The sequence below is a fragment of the Aythya fuligula genome, chromosome 7 (assembly GCF_009819795.1).
Source record: "Aythya fuligula isolate bAytFul2 chromosome 7, bAytFul2.pri, whole genome shotgun sequence".
Taxonomy (NCBI): domain Eukaryota; kingdom Metazoa; phylum Chordata; class Aves; order Anseriformes; family Anatidae; genus Aythya; species Aythya fuligula.
The window spans coordinates 28095390-28119694 of NC_045565.1; the positions used below are offsets into that span (position 1 = coordinate 28095390).

Here is a 24305-nt window from a genome sequence, read left to right on the forward strand (position 1 = left end):
ACCAGCTGCAGAACTTAGGATACACTTACAAAGTTTTCAGCTGGTACAAGTTACTCTGTTTTAAGGTCTTCTTTCTAATAATTCATATTAGATGCTAAATACAAATTGCTTTAAGTAAGATATTAATCACGTAGTAGTGACTGCACTTACAAAGGTTTTCACTCTAGAAACTAGTGCTTCTTTTCAGTCTAAGACGGATCAACAATTCTGGTCCCTTGGAGAAATGCTCATATATTAGAAGGGTAAGAGATTAACTGGCTATAATGTTTTGCCATTAGAAAGCCAAAATATTTACATAGTAAGAGTTGAAGTCTTTCTAACCTTGAAAAACAACAGGTGAAATCTGTACTTCCCAATCAGTTTACATTTCCGTGCCTATAAGTAAGTCCTTGTAGCTCTAAGAACAATTAAATCCACAATTGAATAAGAATGTATTATTTATTTCAGGTGGATAATTCACATCATCAAAAGTCACAGGTAACAAATCTTATCTTGAATTTGAATTAGAGGTTTATTTTTGTACTTTTCAGGGGCAGTTTCAAAGAAAGTAAAATACAAGAGATACGCATCACGCATCACAACAGATGCACTTGTGGAAAAAAACTAAAAGATGATTCCTCAGAATGCAATTCAAATGGCAAAAAGAAAAGAAACCTGACTTGGGATGAAAAGAGATGCATCTTGAAGGCAATCCACTGAATGGCTTCTTCATTTAGCATTTTAAAAGAATGCAAAACATGGCACAGGCATATCCAACGCTTTCAGACGTGAAGAAGAGAAAATCTTGTCCTAACATATTCATTGCATAAGTAATATACAGAAAAATTCAAGTAAAGGATTGTGGTCTGAAGTAAAAATTCCATTTCTTATTAAAAAAAATGAGAAGGCTATCTGTTTTTCTTCTCTCCATCCACTGGTTGATCCGTTTCAGAGTCATATTGGCATTTTTCCACACATTTCCTAGGGAACCAGCCTCGTTCTCTTATTCCACCTTAAGATATGAAAAGTTACATTAACTTGGAACAGAATGTGACCCACTATTTAGGAAAAACACAGGACTGGAAGAGACATCAAGAGGTTACCTAATATGTTTTCTTCTCCAAGGCATCACAACTGAGTCATTGTTAATCTATTTGCCTGGGGATGCATGGATTCTCTCCCACTGCCTAACCTGTTTTCAGAGATCTCCAATATTTCCCAGTGCTCAACTTTCCTTACTATTAGAAAGTTTTTCCTAATACCTACTTTGAATCTCTCTGCAATGCATGTTCACAACTCTCTTCTAAGCATCAGGAACACAGGAGGTCACTAATGACCTTCTCTACAACAGTGGCTATTTGCACATTCCTTAGCTTTTTACTATCTACTTTTCTTCTCCAGCTGAGAATTCTTTCCTTTCAGCTTTTCCATTTAGGTCTATTTTCAGTACTGCGATTATTCTCATTGTGTTCCTCTCAACCCTCCACAGCTGATCTTACTCTTTCTGGAGGTACAGTACACACTTTCACTTGTGTCAGTATTTCAGACAAGTCTCTGACAATATTGAGTGGGATGGAAGGATTACTTCATACATTTGTGAAGCTAGATGCTTTCTTTTTTGCAAATGTTGACTCATCGTAAGATTATGATTGCCTACTTTTTTCCCATCAGAAGAACTGCTACTTAACCATTTTTTTTTGCTATCTTGTTTTAGTACAGCTAGGTATTCTCATTTATAGAATTTTGCTATGCATTCCTAACAAATTTCATCGTATTTTGGAAGTCCAGTTCTCCAAAATGTCAGTGTTAGTCCCCAGCCAGACCTCACTTTGAATGAGAAATTGAAAAAAACATGATATTCTATTTAGCACAGACATCATCTCCTAATCTTCAAAATGAACACCACAATACAAGCCATTACTGTACCCATTTCATTGACTTGTTTAGGTTTGGTGTTTGAAAACATGTCTAGCTCATTGAGGTCTCCAACTTCCCATGAAAAGCAAGGATGCTTTCAAAGTAGTCACCGTTGGCTGCCTCTCTTTTGTCAACAATAAACGTTCATGCAATGAATTCACAATTTTTTCTAAGAGACAACAAAATCCAATGCACCTTCAACAGAAAATCTGTCAGGTAATGTTTTCGCTTAGACTTCAGCAGGAGAAACGTGACAATTTAAGTGCAGGTGGCTATGATACTGTCTCTCTATAGACTACCAGGAGTTTTTAACTGTCTTTGATAACTGTGTTTGCTAGTTATGTAATACATGTTGAAGTCCCTAGAATTGATCCTAAATCTAACATCTCATTTTTAAGACAAAGAGTAAGCCTAACCTTTATACTCACACGGGGTATTGAGGTAGGAAATCTGAACGTGTTTAAGAATAACCAGTACTCAAATATCTGTAGTTCTCTGAATATGAAGACATATTCCCTTTGCTATTCAACCTTCAATAAACCACTACATGAATGTTATTTAAGTCTGACAAATTCACTTAATATTTATCATTTATCAAAACTGACAGACCTACCAGTAAAACCTGGGGATGTGGTTTTAAAGAGTAGAGAAGCTAACATCAGTAAAGTAAGTCATTCTACACCTTGAGAACTGAACACATAATGACATCCACATTTCTAACAGCAGTTAGACAGCTACACAACTGATTTGCAACTTTTAAACAACAGAAGTAAAAATAACTGTTTCATACCATCAGCAGCCGAGTCAAGAATCTTCTCACCATACATCCAGTGTCTGGGGAAGAAAGTGTAACAGGTAATTAGATGCCAGAACTCATCTCAGTATTTCTTTTAACCAAACAAAGTTGTGCAGGCACTAACTTTAAGCCTCTTGTGGCTAAAATCAGATCCCCTTTACTCAGTGCAATTCTAGGTTCTTCAGTACATGGTGTCGTGAAGAATGTTTTAACACCTTTAGTCACAGGGCAGCAGACACCACTGTAGTCTTCTATTGCTCGATACCGCACCTACAAATTTGAACAAAACATGGCAATGTATTACTGCAAGGAGTTATGGCCCTGCTGACAGTCTCATACCAAAAATCAAAGCATAATGACAACTGCTTGTCAGAGAGACTCTAAATTCTAAACTAGCTGCTTAACAATGAAGCACAGAGTCATCTTTATTATCACATTTCTTATCTGGAAACTAGGGAGCAAATGCAAAGAAAGCTAAATTCTAAATTTAATTAAGCAGAGGTTGCAGCACAGTTTATGTGGAAACACCAAGTCTTTATTTAATTGCCAGGTATAAAAATCACAAAAAGAAACAGCATCAGTAATTAGTTACATTCATTTAACATGGAAATTTCAAAGTGACATTTCAGATCACAAACATCCCAGATACTTACACTTCTTACTCGCTTGTCTGCTTTCTGTTTCAGTTGCTCTATCTATAAATTACAAATAGAAATTTAGGCAGCATTTAGTTGAATGTACAAGTTGTCTTAAACACAATAAAGTTAGGTATTGAAACCATTAAAGTAAGGGAAATATATTTATCATTCAAAAGCACTCACAAAAGCCTAACTTCTTAGTCTATCAAAAATACCAGAAAACTTGACAGAATTCCCATTTCTTAGTCTATTTCAGTTATTTAAAAATCTGGTATATTACTGCAGAGGAAAGCAGACAACTGGATAGTAGGGAGGATTAACTTGAGAGAACACTGAAGATCAGTTACCGTCAAACTGTACTGATGACAGCCGTCTCTTACGGGCCAGTCCAGGCCATCTCCCTCAGGAATCCCAGACCATGTAAACACTTGCTTGAAGTTCTTCCATTTACTTCCCGTGTCATAAGGAAAAATAAAGGTCTCACCCGTTTGGTAGTACTGGATTCTGTCTTTGGCCTGGAAATAATAAAGAAATACAGTACATAAAAAATATCCTACAAACTACAGCTGAGCAACAAATATTAGGAAGGACAGGCCATATGCATTGTATGGGTCCATGAACCCTACAGGTTGAGGGAAAGAGCAATAAACTCCTGACATACTAACCTAGGCTTTTTAAACTACATGTCATTAAATGCAACTATCATGGCATTTAGAAGTGTATCTGATTTTGTTCATTTTCCCGATTTACTCTTCAAAAACAAAGTCAGTTGGCTATACCACTGATTAATTCACTCCATGCCTTAATTTTACTTTATGCCTTTTTTTAAAAAAAAGATTCATTCTTCACTATTTCTCTTTTTTTTTTTTTTTTCTTTTTTTTTTAACAAAGACTTCCACAACTCAGGATTCTTTGTTTAACGATCACAAACGTAATTCAATACTGTTAGTGTTTATTCCACCTGAAAGAAACTCATATACAGACATGCTTTAAGCATCCCACTTCCTGCCTTTGTGACCATTTCATTCTTTCAGTAACACTGACATCTAGTGGAACAGTCAAAGAATTCTTTCTCTGTTGCAGCAATGTTTATTAAACACATACTACAGTCTGTGTTCAGTCTTCAAAGGGACGTATTAGTAGTCTACATTTGACAACAAAAATTACAATAGATTATTCTGCATTTAATTAGGTAGTTGTAATAGTTGTGCTAATACTCAAAGGTCTAACAGGACTATGATCCAGTTAAGCTAGATTCAGTGCAAAGAGAAGGCATTACCGTATCTAGGTACTTATACAGGCCCAAGATCTTCCTGCTAGATTTGATGCCGAACAAGACAAAAAGATAATAATGAAATGTTTATGACGTTATATAAAATATCCTGGTGGCACTGAACTATTTTCTAAACATTAAGTCAGCTTTTGCTTCCACTAAACTTAGCTTCTGTTACTTTTGAAAAGCCTTTGGAAAACCTCTGAAGATACAGAAATTGACAAGAAATTTAAAGAGATGGGAGTAGGTATCTTGATGTTTTGTAGGACTTTTTCAAAATGAAGGAAAATACTCCCAAGATTAATTGGAGAAGTAGTAAGTGAGGAACATCCCAAGGGAAAACAGACTATCTAGAATAGGTAAGGAAATTGGACAGTTAAAGACAGACAGGCATAACTAGAAGCAAAGACAACTTAAGTTTCAGATGAAGTGTGCTTATATTCCGAATAGATATGCAAAGACTCCTGCAAGTAGTTTTTAGGGCCACTCTGGATTTCTCATGAAAAACAAAACAAAACAAAAAAACCTATGCAGTTAAAGGATTTCTCCTTTACTTCAGTGAATTTCAGAGACAACAAGGGAAAAGCTGATTGTAGGTGTTAACTGAGTGCTGAATTGAAATGACACCATTCGTTTAAATCCAGACAGGTGAAACAATAAATTAGAAGATACAGAGAGTAAATTTTGTAGCAATACAGAACGAGAATACTGTAATAAAAGCTTACCTTTTCTTCAATCCAGGACTCGATTGAAGTTTTATTTGTCAGAATGACTTTCATCTAAAATAGATAAAAGCATTAGATGAAAATAGTGCTGATTTCTGCAGAGATACCTTAGCTAGGCAAAGAAAACTTCATTTAACTAATTAAATTTACTTGAAACAAAACAACTCTTATATGCTCAACTGAAACATGTAAAATATTCAAATGTAAGAGTCAGCATAGATGCATGTTAGTGCTATCCTCTAGAATTATACACTTGGAAGGATACCGTATTTCCATTTATGCATATTTTTCTTCCCTTCCAAAAATGTGAAACATTTGTAATAATGTATCAGGCATGGTTATTTCATGGATAGGGACATAACTGATATCTAGAAATACCAGTATTTTGCCTTTTCCAGAACAGAATTTAAAGCACTTTTTTTTTTCCCCCATTAAGTTTTCACCCATAAGTTCTCCCATGCAGTGGATAAGAGAAAAGAAAGAAAAAAAGAAAATTAAAAAATTGTGGTAACAACAGAGGAGGTGGGAGGAGAAAGCAACCTAAAAACCTTGAGAAGTTATGCAGCTGCATTAGCTCTAAACAAGTGCTCCTATCTCAAGTCAATTCTGTTTCTGCCCTGCAACTGACATCAGCAACAAGCCAGGAAAAACTCACAGCATTTAACTTCCATGTAACAGACCCCATAAGCTTACCTGGATAATAAACAGCATACCAACAGCAATAGTTGTTCCTAATGCCAGTCCTAAGGCAAATAAAGATGCAGCAAATGCAGACAGTCCAAAGGGAATAATGGTTCGAGGATCTCTTTTGGCTGCACTCATGTCAATCTTTACAGAACTCCACCCAAAAGATATCTGCGAAAGGAAAACAGCATCGTTCAATTCTAGAACATACCGACTGCTGAAACAAAACTGGTTACCTGTAAGAAACACGCCCAACTTCTGACAGGTTTATAATGCAAGCAGAGTAGTTACAAAATAAAAACTATCCATATATAATTATATGTGTATATATATATATTACATATTTTATTTTATATTACACATTCAAAGTATTTTTCCTGTTCCAATTTTTCCTCATCAAATATATATATTCTTTGCTACGTGTAGGCCTTTGCTAAATAGAAAGCTAAATCAAAATCACTGTCTGTCAAGCTTCAGAAGCACAGCCTAAAATGTGCAGCAAAATCTAGATTCTGAACAGTTTTGGACAGAAAACGTGTACATAGCACAGTACCCATTTTGAATGGAAACGCTACAGGTTTCCTCTGAAAGCTTTTGCAAGCACTAGTTCTCAACGTCACTGTCCTGCAACCACAGCATACAGCCTTCACCTGTTACACTCCACTGATGGTTTTGAGCTTTTCATTGCAATTGCAAAAGCTGAAATCAAAGCTCAGAATCTTAACCATGGATCTGGAATGAGGAATGTATTCCAGAACAAGTTTTGTTCATTGTGGCTTTGCTTTTCTCATTTTAAAATAAATTCAGCATAATTTGCTTGCGGTTCCAAAAACAAAGTAGGTTAGTTTTTCTTTGAAAAAAGTGATACAGTTCTAAAAAAAGAAAAAAAGCAGCAGGCAAAAAGAAAATAAATAGCATCTAACTTGTGTATTGGAAATGAACAGCAGATACTTTCTGTGCCAGCCAAAACACATCTTGTATGTATATAAAGAGTGCTACTCAGTATCAGTTTCCAGTGAACGCAAAGCTCTAGGAAACTCCCTGTGATTATGACAAGCAACTGAACAAAAAAAAAAAAAAAGAAAAAAAGGGAAAAACAAGTATTTTTCTGATTCCTTCACCAACTAATGAACATTGTGGTGCTCTCTGCAGTTTGAGAAGTAAGTACATGATGAAACAACAGCAAGGAATTCCACATACATCTTTTCAGGAAACCAAACTGTCCCATACTCCCAGGAACAAATTATCCATCCAGCTTAAATAACATTTTCAGCACTTAACTATATTTTCTTACTCTGTTGTAAAGCTGAGTGTACATAGTCATTATGAATATGAAAGAAGCGTGAATGCATCCCAACGGTGCTAAGAAGAGAAACAGAGTAAAAGATGCATGATTCTGGTATCCACAACAGTTGTTGATCCAAGGACAATGGTGATCCATCTTCATGACACATCTGTGAATAATAAATTCTGATTAATATAGAAGACAAATGAGTTTTGTGTTTTGTTTTTTTTTTTTAAGAAAGCTTAAAGAAAAGGACAGCTAGCTTTCTACAACCTTCATTCGTTAATTTAAACCCATCCATTTCTGACAGATCAACACAGCAGTGTCCTTTGTTGTTGTTATTCAAAATAATATTTCATGTTGTAGAATGAAAGAAAACAAAACAAGTACTTGCAGGTCCTACTCTTCCTGATCATCTGCCCTCCACCTTACTCAAATTTTCTAGGTGTTAATAAACACCAGAATTCAGAATCAACAGGCAAGGGAATTTTAAGAACCAATTATGAACATCATAATTAATCACTAATGTTATTGCCATTTTTTTCTAAATAAGCACACATGAAAACAAAAGAAATGTCAAATCCCATGTGTACTTCTTGCTTAAAGAAGTGGGATTTCTCATTAAACTCTCCTGGTTTTGGTAGAAGATCCTCTGAAATCTTCATTAATTGCTACATATTGACCTCACACCACTCTAAGTCCTTTCCTAAATCTGTTTATTAGTGTAAACACCCTAGAGACACCCTTGTATCCAATATTAAGCCAGTTATTTTGCTTCGGCTTACAGGTGGAAAAAAAAAAAAAAAAAGAAATGATAAAAGATTTGTCCACATACCAAATTGCCTAGATTTAACTGAGCAGGTGTAAAACTCACTAATTGCAATTTTAATTACAACTGCAGACCAAAGGTAAGTGATAAACAAAGGGTTGGATTGCAAAAATATCCAGTTCCTCTGAAATCAAAAGTTAATTGTTTTGGAACTACCAGTGTCGTTTATCTGTTAAGACAGTTCACTCCCAACGAGTTCAGTCTCTCCCTTTGAAAAAAAATTAACACTTTGTTAGCGTATGCTCAGCTCTTGCTGTACAAGTTTTTGAATATGTAGTCACAATTAGCAGCACAAGTATTTCTGAAGAAGTTCCTGGGTCTTGGCTAGAACTCTCACTCCATTCATGAGGGCCACAGGAATTGAATCCATTCAAACTTGACAGCGCATAAAAGACTTTGTGGTGATTTAAGTTAAATACCTCATTGCACTGCAACCGTCTAGAAATACACACAGAGTGAGTTATTTTGGCCAGAGCTGAGGGGGCAGGAACTTCTTGAAATAGTCTCAGATTATTTTGCTAATACGTGCTTCAGTTTCTTCTGGTTTATTTCACTAACAATAAATTATTAAAATAACTTGCTTTTGCAGAGACAATCATCAGAATCTGCTGCCATTTCTAAATAACTCCTCAGCATACGGACTGTCACTCAGAGAAAAACTAATTTTAAAACTTGGGATGATGCAGCTAAATGACAGCCCTGGTCTGTGGTTTCAGGCTCTGCTTCCTGAAAGCACAGTGATTGGGTAACTTGTATTTATAGAAATAACAAATGAATGTGCATGTTACAATACCCTTTTACCATGATCTCTAGTTAGTCCTTCAGAGGAGGACCTGCACACTAAACGGTTAAAGGCATCTACAGTGTGGACTGCAAACAGTGCAAGTGTCTTGCTTTTTTTTTTTTTTTTTGCAAGCTGCACTAAATTTCAGTGCAGCTATTTATAATAAAAACATATAAACATTAGCTCTAAACAGACCTGTTGGAAGATTAACACATAAAAAAGGCACAAATATTTTAAGTTAACCACAAAGGCTTATGACTTGACTTAACAAGGAAACTCCCTCTGAAAAAAAAAAAACCTTCAGCAAAGGGTAAAGAGCAGTCCAAAATTTCCACTCAAATCAACATTTTAACTGGTAAGATAACAGAGCAGGCTTTTGTACTGCCTGAACAGGGCAACGCTTGGGCTCAGATCTTAGAAAGGACTGCAAGATTTTTAGGTATTTACACAGGCTCACCTCCCTGAAACAGTACTGAAATATTCTGTTAATACTGTCAAGTTCTTAAGAGAAACTGATTTTCAACTAAGAAGAAAATGTTAAAGGCAGATAAACTTATTTATCTTTCTTCACTATAATGCTGTAAGAACAGACAGAAGTCATACAACTGGAAATATCTGAAACAGGTACAGTGTCCACTGGGAAACCTTTTAAAAATATACAAGACTTTAAAGAATGAATAATATTAAGAGTTCATCACTAGCACAGTAGTTGCTTTCAGTACAAACAAAGCAATTTTAAAGAGACAATACCTGTTACATTTTCGACAGTGGTGTGAACGTGGTGCCTTGTAAGACTGACATACTTTACAGTATTGGAGATACATGCAATCCTGAGAATTTTCCTTTAAACAGAAGAATGGGCATATTAGATAGAATACATAATTCGACTGGCAACACACATCTTGGCACTTGCACAGCCTAATGCATCCTTGCTTTCTTCTGACAGGGTGTGTTCCATAACCCAACCCTATTTAATGGTAGGTGGTGGGAGGGAGAAAAAAAGAAGAAAAAAAAATCTCTCTGCTATCGACACAGCCATCTCTCACTGTTGAGAGTGCTCCTAGCTAAAATAAACAAACAATTCTTCCATCAGGATTAGGAATTGTGCAAACGGGGTTTGACAGCGAACTGAGAGTCTAAAAGAGCATGGGGCCTGTATCATTAAAAAAAAATAACTGTATGCCTTGTCTTTTGTTTTAACCTATGAGCCAGTCTAGGCAAGCTACTAGAAATGGTACTACTGAGCGTTAATGTTGAGCTGGCTCTCATCACGCTCTTGTCTCCTTGTCTTACAGAAACACTTCTGTATGATAGCTACAGAGACAGAGAAACTTGTAGAGAGCGTGTACTTATGCTGCACAAAGTGGAGTAGACAGTAATCCTGTTGGGACTACCTTTGGATATTCTTCTCCCTACACTTGGTCTTAAGAACTAGTTCATGAATAAAAGCGTGATTATTCCTAGTGTTGGTGCTCCTGAAACACAAGCTTTGGCCAGCTGTTTCGAGATACCAAGCCTACATCATGCTGGTCCTTGACTGCTGCTATTCTGAGAGGTTACTGAAGGGAAGGAAGTGAGGATTTCTACCTTGACTTACAATTAGGGTGGTACAGCACTGGCATGGGCTGCCCCATCCCTGGAGGTGCTCAAGGCCAGGCTGGATGGGGCTCTGGGCAACCTTGGGGCTGGCACCGGGTGCCCTGTGCGCTCCCTTCCAACCCAGGCCACTCCGTGCCCACAGCGCCGTGCTGAACCCTAGCCTAGCACGTAATTTGCTGCCTCACGTTCAGTTTACTGAATGAAGCCCGTACCACTGGCGGTGAAGCCCGCACCACCCCAGCACCTGCATGAGCGTGCAGGGAACCCCGAAGCTCCAGTTCCTGCGACAGGGCGCGACAAAGGCGCGACATGGGGCTTCCCCAGCCCTCGCCCCCCCTTCCCCTTTTCCCCTTCCCCTCCCTGCCCTTCCCCATTCCCATCCCCATCCCCGCAGCGAGGCAGCTCTTACCGGCGTCCACCCCAGCGGGACGTACCCGGGGCCGACGAACATGGCGCTGAAGTAGTTGTAGAGGATCATGACGGTCCAGTTGAGGAGCACCACGAAGTTGACGCTTCCCCCGGCGGTGTCCAGGGGCCAGTACCACAGCGCGGCGTCCGCCATGGCGGTGGCGGAGCAGACGGCCACCACGGCCAGGGCCACCAGCGGCCCCCAGTGGCACAGCCGCCGCGCCTGCCGCAGCCCCCCCGGGCCGCCCATGGCCGCTACCGCCGCCCGCCCGCTGCCGCCGCCGCCGCCGCCGCCGCCTCCACCCCGCCGCCCATGGCCCCGGCGGCCGCTGAGGGAGATGGAGGGGAGGGAAGGGAAAGGGAAGCGCCGGGCTTCAGCCCCGCCCCGCACGGCCTCAGGAGCCTGGCAGTCCGCGGCTATCGGGGACCTCTGGGAAACGGAGTCCCGGCCCGTGTGGAGGGGTGGGCTGGGGTCAGTCGTGGAAGCGTTAGGGTTGGAAGAGAGCTTCGAGACCTTCATCGGGTCCAGCCCTCCCTACACCACCACTGTCACACACTGAACCCTGTCCCTAAGCACTACATCCAACCTCTCCTTGAACACCACCAGGGATGGTGATGCCACCACCTCCCTGGGCAATCCATCCCTATACCTGACCGCTCTATCTGAGCAGAAATGGCTCCTCGTTCCCAACCTGAACCTCTGCTGGAACAACTTGAGGCCATTCCCTCTAGCACTGTCACCAGTTACCTGTGAGAAGAGGCCGACCCCAGCTCCCCACCCCTTCCTTTCAGGCAGTTGCAGAGAGCAATGAGCTCTGCCCTGAGCCTCCTCTGCCCCACACCAAACACCCCCAGTGCCCTCATCCACTCCTCACAAGACTTGTGCTCCAGGCCCCTCACCAGCTTTGTAGCCCTTCTCTGGACATGCTCCAGGGCCTCGATGCCCTTCTTGTACCGAGTGGCCCAAAACTGAACGCAGTACTCAAATACAGGAGGGACGATCACCTCTCTGGTGCTGCTGGCTGCATTACTCCTTATACAAGCCAGGGTGCCGTTGGCCTTCTTGGCCACCATGGGCACACTGATGGCTCATGTTCAGGCGAACATCAACCAACACCCCCAGGTCTTTCTCTGCACAGCTTTCCAGCCACTCAGCTTTTTCAGCCTGGAGAAGAGGAGGCTCAGGGAGGACCTTATTTCCCTCTAAAAGTACATTAAAGAAGGCTGTAGAGAGGTGGGAGTAGGTCTATTCTCCCACATGCCTGGTGACAGGACGAGGGGGAATGGGCTAAAGTTGTGCCAGGGGTGTTTTAGGTTGGATATTAGGAAGAACTTCTCTACTGAGAGGGTTGTGAGGCACTGGAACGGGCTGCCCAGGGAAGTGGTGGAGTCACCATCCCTGGAGGTCTTTAAAAGACATTTAGATGTTGAACTTAGCAATATGGTTTAGTGGAGGACTTGTTAGTGTTAGGTCAGAGGTTGGACTCGATGACCTTGAGGTCTCTTCCAACCTAGATAATTCTGCGATTCTGCCTCAAGCCTGCAGCGCTCCATGGGGTTGTTTTCAACAAGCGGGGTTGCAGCGGATGGGCCGACCACCACCTCCTGAGCGTCGGGGCTGCAGCTGGAGCCTTAATGCGAGGGGCTGGGTGACATCGCAGCCATCCCCCAGAAGAGGAGGAGAAGAGGAGGAGAACTGCGGCGGAACCCTGTGCCAAGCGCCGTGCGGGCGGCGGGGAGGCGTTTTTGCAGCGAGCAGAACACGGAAGCGGCTCTGCGAGGAGCGGCGCCCCCCCTGCCGCCGCCGTCGCCATCGCCATGTCCTCCGACTTCGAGAGCTACGAGCAGGACTTCGCCGTGCTGACGGCCGACATCACGGGCCGCATCGGCAAGGTGCCCAAGCTGCTCGGAGGTGAGCCCGGCGGGGAGAGGGGGCTCGGCAAGGAGCGCGGCTGGCAGGGCAGGGCAGGGGCAGCCTCCCGAAGCTGGCTGCGGGTCCCTGTGTTTCTGTCTGGGGGTGGAGGAGGAGGGCTGGGGCTGGGGGGGTGCTGCTGCTGCTGCACCTGCCTGGTGCTGAAGGCTCGCTGTTGGGATCCTGCCACACGGTGAATAACGAAAATCGAGCTTTTTTTTTCGTGTGGTGTAGGCGATGCCGGAGCTGGGTAATTGGCTGTGGTGACTCACGTGGAGCAGGAGGTTGAAGGAGATCAGTGTTCGTGTGTTTAACGTGTTGGTCACCAGCCTGCAGCGTTCACGGGCTGGTGCGTGATGTATCCCCGTGGTACAGACGGTAAAGTCCACGAGTGTCAGGGCAGAAGGCTGAGAATGATAATCTCTGGAACCAGGCAGCTGAATCTTCTAACAGACGCAATCAGTGCGCTGATGGGGAGCTCCCAGAATGAGGCAGAGGAAAGCTGAAATTGGGTTTCTCATGCAACTCACCTTATTCTTCTGTGTCCAGGCTGCTAAGGACTTCTGCCTCCTTTTCCCACACACGTTTTGCAAAGCTTTGCGATGCTTAGCCAGTGGAAGTGGTTATCTTAAAAACAGGCAATCAAAAGGCACACACTGATGTTACATCTCTAGGATTAAAGGGGAAAAAAAATCATATATCCAGGACCAAAGAATAACTTCTTACTTTTAGGGTGAGAAGTGCATCATGAAGTGATGAAGTAGTGACTAAAGAGGACTTGAGGTAGGTGGTTAACTAAAACATATAATCCCAGTGCATTGTTAAGTCAGAGGTCCAAAGTACACCTGAAATGAATCAATGGGGATTTTCAGTAAAAGTCTGATTTTGAGAGGTTATGTCTAATTCTAATGTTAGGAAGTTAGAAAGTCTTCTAATAAATGGAGGATCAGAGACCAACCACAGGAATAACTGAAAGACAGGAATCTGTCTTCTCATTGGCTTAACAAAGCTGTTTTGCTGTTGGGCTTAATAATAAAAGGCATTTGGCGTTAATTCAATCAGTCTGCAGGTACTCATGAGGTAGCGTTCTTGTGTTTGAGATTTAGAACGGGTATAATTTAGATTGCCCAGAAACAATATTTAACCTGTAAATAGCCACTGAAACCATTTACAGAAGAGTGACAGTAAATTCTTCACTATTGTGAAGTTCCTAATCGAGGCAGTATTTCTTTTTCCACTGCCTCAGAAAGAGTTGTTGACTTTTATAGCAGTAAATACAAGGAGTTCTTTCAAGTAAAGGAAGACATTATAAATACACAGCTGTCTCCTATTCTGAAATTTGGTAGTGCTACAAAGTGAGCATGCTTATTGAAAAGGAGCAGAGACTTCATTTCTTAATTGCGTGGATTATGGAAGTCATTGGAGTCTGTTTAGCTGCTGAAGAATATTCTGCTTCGCAGTAGTGGATTTCCATAATCCTCTCCTTAAAGTCAGCCCCCCTTATTCACTCTAGGGAGACTTTGGAGCTTAAACATGAAATGAATGAAGAGCATTGTCTTTAACAGTGACATAGCTTGAGAGCAACAGGCTTTGAAATCATAATTCTTTTAAGTAGCCATTAAAAGGGTGGTTTTTGTTAGTGTTTTTTTTTTTGTTGTTGTTTTGTTTTTTTTTTTTTTGTTTTTTTTTTTTTAGAACTTACTGTCCTCTCAGAGGAGAAAGAATGCATGTTCCCTGTGGGATTGATAGTGTGGTATTGGGCTAAATGGCCTCAAGATAATACAACAACTAATTTATTTTTCCTAGAAGTGGCTTTTCCATGTTAGGATTTGAGGCTGATCTTATATGGTTTGAGCTGGCTTGCTTTATAGCTACTTTTTGCTCTGAATGGAGTGCTTCAGTTTTCAGAACTTCTCTTGTTTTTCATCAGCAAAAAGTTCACATATAACTTTATTAACTAAGATTGCAATTTGGCTTAGAGGCGCTTGTCCACCTGGGGAAACAAAAAAAAGAAAACAACTCTGACTATGCTGAACACTTTAAACAGAATATTTTAAATACACATTTTTCCCTTGTTTCTTACTAGGAATATTTGCAAGATCTTTGCTTCTTCATCACCAGAAGTTCCAGTTAGTTCTTGTGGAGATGGCTGGGAGAGCCTCAAAAAAGAGGATTATGATTCAAGGTGGGAGGGGGACGTGAGGACAGATGCACGTGAGGTGGCATTTTTCAGAAGCAGTGATATGAGAGAGATTGCTGATGGCCTTCTTCCTCCACGCTGGAAGAAGCAGGATGCAAAGTGTAAGGACTTGAGCTACTTCTGCATAATACAGAGAGATCTACTGAAGTCTAGTGACTGGTTTGTTTCCTTCTGCTTCCCAAGACGGACCTGCTGTAAGCTTCATGTTCAGTTGAATTGGAGAAATGACGGTTAATTGCTTTTCTAATGTTCCTGCATTCAGAGTTTGACAGGATTTGATGCAGCCTCGTGTTCTAGGAGGAGGATGGCTCAACAAACAATCCTATTGTCACAAAGGCATAAATAGTTCAGCAAGAAATGTAACAAAGACAGTCTGATACTACAGAAACAATAAGCGTCAGGGACAATAGAACGTCTGGGAAAGAAATATCTTCTGTTGAGGCAAACGTCATCTGGAGAATTAAAGAAAGTGTTCTAAATTCAGAAATGTCTTTTAAGTAGATTTTCTGTGGTGGTGCTGCAGGTCTTTGGAAAACAAAGATCGTTGACTGATGTGTTTTATTGATATTCCTTGGTGTTTTAGAGAAACATCTGTCTTGTTATTTGACCAAATACATATATAAATTTTAATTGTTTGATCTGAAAGAGAATGTTCTCAGTTAGTAAACTGTGATATTTAGCCTTTTCCCAGCATGGTAGCCTCTGTGTGGTGATGTTTTTTCAACTGGAGTGCTCTATTTCTTCTCATACTTGATACCTGCATCTTCTACTGGGCAATCAAAGCACTGTATTTCAGTTTCCAACAGATTTAACTAAAGAAAATCCTACCTTTAATTTTGTTTCATACCTCTGTCATGGAGTTTACTGTCTTCATTTCAGGGCTGGCTCATTGTGACGTGCCTCTGGAACTCAGTTTTATAAGACAAAGAAAAAAGCATGTGGTGTTCCGTTTGTATGGCAAAGGGGTGTTAGGTGAACATGTAAAACACCTCAGCCAGTGTAGTGAAATCTACAAGTGGTCTACAAACTAAAGTTCTTTGTCACTCAGTCTCTTCCTCAGTGTGTACTAATAAAAAGAAGCAACTCCACAAGTAATGAGACTTAATAGTCTTGGTCTAGATTTTTAATATCTTCCATGGTTGTGAGCTCAAGCCAGTGCTGTGTTACCTTTCTATACTTGTAGGCAGCCATCTGCCTTTCTGTAACTGCTCAACGTTGGGGGACTAATACAAGGGCAAAAAAAGCTGAAAGAACAGAGGGAAATGGAGTAAAGTTTATTTCATTTAAGAAAGTGATAAAACCTTGTGTACAGACACAGAATTGATTTCTTTGCAGTCCTTACTCAGATTCCTTACTTTTGTTTCCAGTCTTTGTGCGTATCCATACTTTGCCAATTTGACCAGTTCAGTTATGCAAGCTAAGTGCTGCCTTTTCTTTAGGACATTCTGTCTGGCAGTGTGGAAACACAAATTGCATTCTAAATTTAGATATGTTTGAGGGAACATCGCTTTTTTTATTATTATTATAAAGGGTATTGCCTGTTCTGAATTAAGAAAAAAATAAAAAAACCACTTGCCAGTATTTTATATGATGAAAATGTACTTAAAGAAATCACTAAGTGGGCAGATTTAAAAACTAAGACGTGACTAAGTGGAGTAAAACACTATTAATATGAGAATCTTTAATTGGATCCCAACTTGTTTGTCCTGATCTACTAGATTAGTGGCAAGCTTCGCTTACTCAGAGCTCATCTGCAGTCTCTGAGCAACTCATCCTGTGGATGTTGTGTCCTCTCTACCGGCATTCTGACTGCGAAAGAAGTCTTTGCTTCCTTAGTTTAGGCATGGCATTAAGCCTGAAATTAAAGGGTGTGCACGCCATTCCAGCAAGTGCGTTCTGATACTTTTGTAGCATTTCATTGCTTCTGTTGCTGGTATCAGCAACAGGGCTAGATGTATCCACACTCCTGCAGGCAAGTGGCTCCAGACAGCACCCTGGCACCTGGATTTATTTATGTGGATCCTGCTAGAGGAAGGAGGCAAACTGAAACAAGTGGGTACTTTCAATGATAGTTGGTTAAGTTGACGTTTTCCTCACCGAAGTGCCGTTTTGGGACCCTGCCACCCCTTCTTGCTTGGGAGCATATGGTACTGTGTGCCCTAGGGGATCAGCAGCTGCAAAAGATCATCTGCTTTGCTGGAAATCTATGGAGGTACTGCTCCAAAGCTGCCATGCCAGGATATTGCTGTGTGCCTGCTCACACACTTGTGTTGAAAGGACACACTACCCTGTTATGGGTAGGCCTCCCTCCCTGCAGTTGTTTTGGTCACCAGCTGGATGATTATGTATACATAAATGAGAGGATCTTAACATGCTGCTCTGGAGTTGGGTTAAATTTTAGTCTTAGCTAAGCTATTGAAGATCATTTGAATACCTCCTCAAATTTATACAATCAGTTGTAGCTGGACCTCCTAGTATACTGATGAGTTTTCCCTATCATGGTCTGTAGGTTAGTGTCTCTGGGGGTGAGTAAGATCTTACTGGTTATCACAGGTGGTTTGTACCTGCACTGGATGATAGTAGAGGAAGACTCAGTGTGACAAGGTCTTTAAATGCCTAGCCTGTTTCATGTAGGGAATGGGATATCTCTCAAAATCACTGTACACAACAGTTTGAGTGCAATTGCTAAACCTCAGTTCCCCAGAATAATTTTTGGCAAGTTCTCAGCAGAATAATTTACTGGCAAATGTAGCTGCTGGACAGGTGAGTTCCTTGAATATCCACAGAGGAGATGCAGGTAACTGGATTATGCTTTTGGAGTACTGGAAAAAGAACAGGGGATGTTACAGAACTGGAGTTCAAGGTCTGGTCAACATTGTTGTAGGTTCCTTGCAACATTTGTGTACCAGCAAAGAAAAACATGGTCATTGTCCAAGTAGCAGGGAGAATCAGAAACTTACTTCTGGAATTGCACCAATAGCAGTTGAGTTGGGACAGGCATTTATATTTTTGCTTGACAGAAATCATCTGGATGAGCAATGTAAATGACTGCATTGGGCTTCATTGGGTTCAGCAATAGAGTGGGTAACTGAGTATTCAGTGCAGTGCAAGGTAGCTGTTGTAATCGGAAATATACCCAGATTTGAACAGCATGAAATATCTTCAAAAACTAAACAACAACAAAACTTTATCCCTAGATTTCAGGTTATTTATTTTAATGTGTATTAAATTTGTAATACAGTAAAACTCAGGGAAATGTTGACATTGCTGTAGTCCATTTATTTTCTGCTGCTATATTTTTAATCGTATTTCAGCTTCAATAAAACAATATTGTATATTTTATCTCTCATGTTGTTTTTCCTTTGGTCCATTGTCATCTTGCTTCCAAGTGGAGGGAGGAGCACAGGTGTTTTGGGATGCTGGGTAGTGGAACTGAAATGAAGAAGGGGCAGATTCTCTTGGGGTGGGGGAGGAGGGTAAGTTATGTTCAGAAGATAAATCACTAACCACGACATTTTCTGGCTTGGGTGCTGTCATGAGAACCTGGTGGGAAATTCCAGAAAGCCATTGTTAGCATACATCTGCTGTAGTAACATCAATCAGACATGGCAGTGCAAGTTCAAGATTTACAAGAAAGGCTTTTTCCATGGCTTCAGCTTTGTAAAGAGGATTGCTTTATGAAATCCTGGGCCTCTTTCAAGTGTAAGAAGAGCAGGTCTACTTGTGAGGGATTTAAAGGTGAGCTGTAACTTTTTATTTGTGAGAGGATTCATCTGCTTCTTTCTCACTTGCATCACTGACAGAGTTCCCATTACTCTGCATCAGTGTTTGACAATATTTTGTTCAAGACATGCTGTTCTTACTGCTGCCACCCAGAGACACCTTGATTTGCTTGTATAGGATGTGATGGAGTCCAAACTGATTCTCTTAGCTCCTGGTGAGCCTCATTGGCACAGGACCACTTGCTTATGCAGTCCGATCTCAGAATTAGTCTTTACTGACTCTCCAGTTGGCTGTAATACTTTCTTCAGAACTTGGGCTTCTGCAAGAGTAGCTTTGCCTTAGTTTTACCGCAGATAATAGTCTCATTTTGGGATTGGAGCTGAGTTGCCCACTTAGTTCACAATACTTTAACAGCTTCTTAGGTGATAACTCAGGCCATATGCTTTGTTCTTGAGAATCTGCCATGTGCAGGATAATATATCTTCAGAAGACATATTTTCTAATTCTTATCTATTTGCAAAATCTCTGCATTATATTCAAGGCAGAAAGATGATCCTGAACCTGATCGTCCCTGCAGGCAGAGCTCCAATGTATGTAACTGAGGAAGGGCTGATCATGATGTTAGCATGTCCCTCGATGAGCAAAATGTATATTATGTAAATGGGAGAAGTAGAGAAGATTGTAGAGACTAGTTCTGGTGAAGTTGAAGATAGATGCACAGGCCCATGCAAATGTAATGCAGGACACTAACACCAACAGGAGGTCTCAGCTGAAACTCAACCTGCTTATACTGGGGATGCTTCACCAAAATCTCTAGCAATTTAGTCCTTGCAGGAGTCGTTCTGTTGTTTTTAAGGAAGGTTGGTTCAAGGGCACGTTTTGCTTTATGTGGCAGGACTTCTAGTTTTGGTTTCTATCTTGGCATCCACTGCTCCTTGCCTACAGCACTGGGGAGCAGTGGCTGGTGATACTGTAGTGTGTGCACTTTATCTACTTCATCAGGCAAACCACCAGCACAGATGATGCTATTAGTTTCAAGCAAACATTGGTATAAAAAGTGGCATCTTCAGAGTTTTATTGTTAAATTTGTCAAAACAATGGGGTGGATTTACAGTCAGGAGGATGGAAGATGTGGCCATGCAAGGGACACGAGGCAGTACAAATGGCAGCATTACAGCCTACAGTAGTTAAGCATTCATGGCAAGATCACAATCATACTGGTATCTTCACCATTCTTTTTCAGATGAGAAGAAGCAGATGGTTGCAAATGTTGAGAAACAGCTTGAAGAAGCAAGGGAACTGGTACGTTGTGACTTTTCATAGCCTAACCACAAACTGCTGGAGAAAATAATGGTATTATTAGAGGTTTAACATGTGACGCTTAACATGTGATGTCCTAGAAGTATTTAATATATTAGAATATTACATAGTATTTTTGAAATACTTAATATATGAGAATATGAAATACCCAAGAGAAGTGTATCAGACGTTTTAATCTTGTGTTAAGTGATTTAAGGTTTGTATTACTACTGCAAGCTATTACAGGTTGCTACAGGCTTTGATTTATGGGTTAGGTTTTTTACTTTAAGAATTGAATTAAATATTTGTACACTTGGAATATTTTTTTCTTCTAGGATCCATTCATCTACTTGATTTAGTCTGTCTGGTTGTCTTGTAGGGTAATAGGTCTTGTTTTCTCTTTCAGCAAGTGAAGGAAAAAATATTTATCTGTCTGAGGTCAAGGAGGTAATAGCAGTGTGAGTTCTTCATCTGGGAAGACTATATATGTTAACTGAGCATTAGTTAGTGGTCCGCACTAACAGAAGAAAGCAATACAGTTAAAGCATCTATGACTTTTTCTATTTTTGTTTCCAGCAACCTGTCATGTACTCCATCTGGAAGGAGTATAAAAATAAAGCTTTGTAGATGTGGACTAACTGAGCAAAGGTGTAGGTGACAATTGAGATTGACTTTTTTCCACGTAGCCAATAGATCTTACCCTGAAGCAGCTTTTATTTATTGCTTTCAAATGAGTTTGGTCTATCTAGTGTCAGAAATGTAATCTGATTCCTGGGATAGGGAAATTAAATTAGTTCTGCTAGACTAAAAGCTGTTCAAATTGAGCAACTCAAATCAATGATTTGTTTATTAACCAAATGGTAATATTGAAACTCACTTTTTTAAGATGTGGCATAGAAAGAAAAAGGGTGGCTGTGTGTTTGTTGACATACCTTGTGCTTTTAGTCTAAGGATTGAATTAGTCTTGTAGGCAGAGCATCTTGCAGTACAGGGAAATTGCAGCCTGGGTGTTCTGCTGAAAAATCATTCAAATTTGGTTCTCTATTCAAAGTAAGATTGGAAGGAGCAGAAATTGAGTTAATGGTTCATTGCTTTTCTTCTTATGTCAGAAAAGAGATCATCTGAATTTGTATTTATTGTGAGAGTAAAAATTGAATTCTTGTAGCTGCATTTTCATCCTAATGACGATCTTGATTTCATGTACTGACTTCTTTCACGCTTTTGTTTTAGATCTTGTTGCTAATGCTGCTAGACAGGTGCTTAATTCAATTACTGGCTTTAAGCAATTACCTTACATGTTTGTGATTAATGTCAAGGCTTGGGTTTTAAAATCAATTTGAACAAACCTGCTAATAACAGAACTGATTAAAAAGATCCCCTTTTAAACTAAAGGCTACAGTAGAAAACCAAAATAGACCTAATTCCTTGCCACTGATAGTTTTTGTACATCAGTTTGCTTCTTTGTCTTGTCTGATAAAAGATTTGTTTAGCAGAATTTATTTCCTAACTGGTTAGAAAATAACTCTCACGTGTTATGAATATCATTGTAGAGACATTTAATTTACATTGACTAATCACTGATTGTTTCAAAACACTGTCTGCTTTGTTTGGGTAAAGTCACTGGTGTAACTGACTTGAGCTATATGCAGAACTGACACCAAGACTTTGCAGACTCCCAGGCTGCCTTTTAAAACTGTAGCTGCTGAGTAAGAGATTTCTGGAGAGAAATTGTGTCATTCTTACATCCCATGCAGAGTGTGATAGAGTCATAGAATGTCTCTTCCAACTCAGGTTATTTTATGATTCTGTGATCCTGAGTTGGAAGGGGCCCATGAGGATCACCAAGTCCAACTTATGGCTCCACACAGGACCACCCAAAAATCAGACCCTACATCTGAGAGCATTGTCCAGACACTTCTTGACCTCTGTCAGTCTCATTGCTGTGCCCACTGCCCTGGGGAGCCTGTCCCAGTGCCCGACCACCTCTGGGTGCAGAACCTTTCCCTAACCCCCACCCTGACCCTCTCCTGTCCCAGCTCCATGCCGTTCCCTCGGGTCCTGTCGCTGTCCCCAGAGAGCAAAGCCTCCGCTCCCTGTGAGGGAGCTGCAGGCCGCCATGAGGCCTCCCCTCAGCCTGCTCTGCTCGGGGCTGAGCAAACCAAGGGACCTCAGCCGCTCCTCACATCTCTTGTCCTCTTGTCCTTTCTTCACCATCTTCGTAGCAGATGCAGTGCCTTTGGGCACTCTCTGATAGTTTTATGCCCTTCTTATAGCGTGGTGCCCAAACCTGCACACAGTGCTTGAAGTGAGGCCACACCAGTGCACCTGAAAGTTACGTTTGCTGGGTTTTAAGAAAGGTGAGTGATAAACTTAGATAGGTTCTGTGAGTATCTGGTGTATGCTAGAAGAGCTGGAATTAACAGCATGACCAAATAAAGTTTGGCCATGTGTTGTCTGTCTTTATGCATTATGGTTATGTGCACGTCACAAATCCATTGCAGCTATTTAAGTTTAGTGTTGCAAATGGTAGGTTATTCTTACTTAGATGCTTTTTTTTTTTAATGTAAATCTCTATTTTAGCTCAAAGACTTCAGAATCAGAAAAAATAGTGAAGCATCCCCATGTTTCATGCTAACATGAAATGCTAACATAAAATGCTAACAACTGTCCAAAGCAATTTCCATGTGGGATAGCCTCTGGAAGTCCCTGTGGGAGGGGGAGATTTATTCTGGAGTCTCAATACAGAGCAGCAGCAGCAGCATATCTTATCCCATTGGGGTTTGGAGTGGAAATACCAGTGGCTGCTCTGCTTTATGCTGTACTCAGTGCTGACAGCATACTGGGTGTTGTGAGAAGGAAACCCACTAGTTTGAACCCCTGAGGAGACTTAGGGATGGGGCCTAGTTAATGAATTTGTGCAGGAGTCAGGTGCCAAAATGCTCAGCTTCACTCACCATAGTGTTGGCATATTTGAACATGAGCAGTAACAGAAGTTTGGGTTATCAGGTTTTCTGAAGGAAACATCTACAGATGTTTTCAGATTCAAGTGCCAGGTTATTTTTAGTTTTTTTTTTTTTTTTTTTTTTTTTTTGTAGGTCTAGTCCTGTTTTTGCTTATGGATGAAACATATTATTTTGACAAATAAAGTGAAAGTGAAGATGCATGAAATGAGGCTGCATTTAGGTTGACACCTGCTTGGATCACCATCTTCTGCATGAGATGGCATGGAAATTTGTCATCCCAGGCACAAAATGTACCTGTTTAAACTCATGATGACACACAAAGAAAACAAACAAAACAGCAGGTGTGAAACTTCAGTCAGTTCAAATGTGAATTCTTCATCATTACCTGTAACATTTCCAGGAATATAATGGGTGTGTTCCTAGGACCTTACACTCTCTGATACTGACTCTTTAGAATTAAGATTTGGGATTTTATGGACTATGGTCTGATCCTTGCTGCAAATTCTTTATTCATATGGCAAATTGTTTCATTTTTATTTAATATATAAGAATTAAGACTTCATTGAAATATCCTGACCTTGCACACTTAACTGTATAGATGAAAGAGGAATGTTTTCTATGCTTATGGAACGTTTGAGATCAAATATACTGATGTGAAATGATAAGAAATAAACCATTAACTCCAGCTATCAGTTTAATTTATAGTACCCCTTTGGAAAGTTGTGCCTGAGTGAAAGAACTGGGTAGAACTAGAAATAGCTTTGTACATTTTAATTCATTACTGACTATTTCATTAAAGTCTGCTTTACAGTTCATTATTAAAAACCATTTTGTATAATCAAAATAGATCTGGCTGAATGACTTTTGAGTATCTGGTAATTCAATTGATTACATTCAGATGCTTTTCTTATGATATGAGGATGAAATTTCAAAGTATAAGCATGTGATTATATAGGAATAAACTATAACTGTCCCTTGTGAAGACCCTTAAACAGCAGCTTGGGACCCTAATTGACAGGCATTTCTGTTCTGGTGCTGTATTGCTCAGCTGAGCTCAGTAGGAGGTGAGTAAATATTGTTTCAGGTACTTACAGCAACCAAGGAAAGGTATTCTTTTATCTTTTTAAAGTAAGTCAGAAATATTTTAAAAAGTGAGTAAGGTATTCTTCAGCTGTGCAAAACAGAATTCCTGAACAGCTAGCATGGTGTAAAGGAGGTTCCTTGACCCAGCAGTCAGGTAATTAGCAGGCTGGTTTATAATTCCTGATTTTCTATAATTCCGTGCCATATT

The 24305-nt window shown here is 40.4% G+C and overlaps 2 protein-coding genes across 5 annotated transcripts in view; one reads left to right on the top strand and one right to left on the bottom strand.

The window, feature by feature from the left end:
• Positions 1-419: 419 nt before the first annotated feature.
• Positions 420-11167, bottom strand: ZDHHC6 (zinc finger DHHC-type palmitoyltransferase 6). The gene is made up of 10 exons (XM_032191578.1): positions 10919-11167; positions 9661-9752; positions 7307-7466; positions 6022-6183; positions 5329-5382; positions 3678-3845; positions 3346-3387; positions 2817-2962; positions 2687-2730; positions 420-991 (listed from the first exon to the last, which is right to left on the bottom strand). Exons 1-10 carry the CDS (start codon positions 11165-11167, stop codon positions 888-890), a joined length of 1221 nt encoding a protein of 406 aa, XP_032047469.1. The 3' UTR covers positions 420-887.
• Positions 11168-12679: 1512 nt separating this feature from the next.
• VTI1A (vesicle transport through interaction with t-SNAREs 1A) overlaps positions 12680-24305 on the top strand; it is a 270491-nt gene continuing 258865 nt past the window's right edge. For 2 of the 4 annotated variants that reach the window (XM_032191550.1, XM_032191551.1), the window contains exons 1-2: positions 12681-12829; positions 19996-20054. In XM_032191550.1, the coding sequence (XP_032047441.1) occupies positions 12736-12829; positions 19996-20054 (153 nt within the window). In that variant the 5' untranslated portion in view covers positions 12681-12735. Of the gene's footprint in view, positions 12830-19995; positions 20055-24305 lie in introns of all 4 variants that reach the window. The other 2 variants (XM_032191552.1, XM_032191549.1) reach the window with 2 other exon arrangements.

Coding starts and splice junctions, on each gene's coding strand:
- ZDHHC6 (XM_032191578.1), bottom strand. CDS start 11,167: ATGGGCGGCCCGGGGGGGCTGCGGCAGGCGCGGCGGCTGTGCCACTGG. Junction 9,753..10,918: donor TCCCGCTGGGGTGGACGCCG/GTAAGAGCTGCC, acceptor TTCTGTTTAAAG/GAAAATTCTCAGGATTGCAT. Junction 2,963..3,345: donor CAGACAAGCGAGTAAGAAGT/GTAAGTATCTGG, acceptor TCAAATTTGTAG/GTGCGGTATCGAGCAATAGA.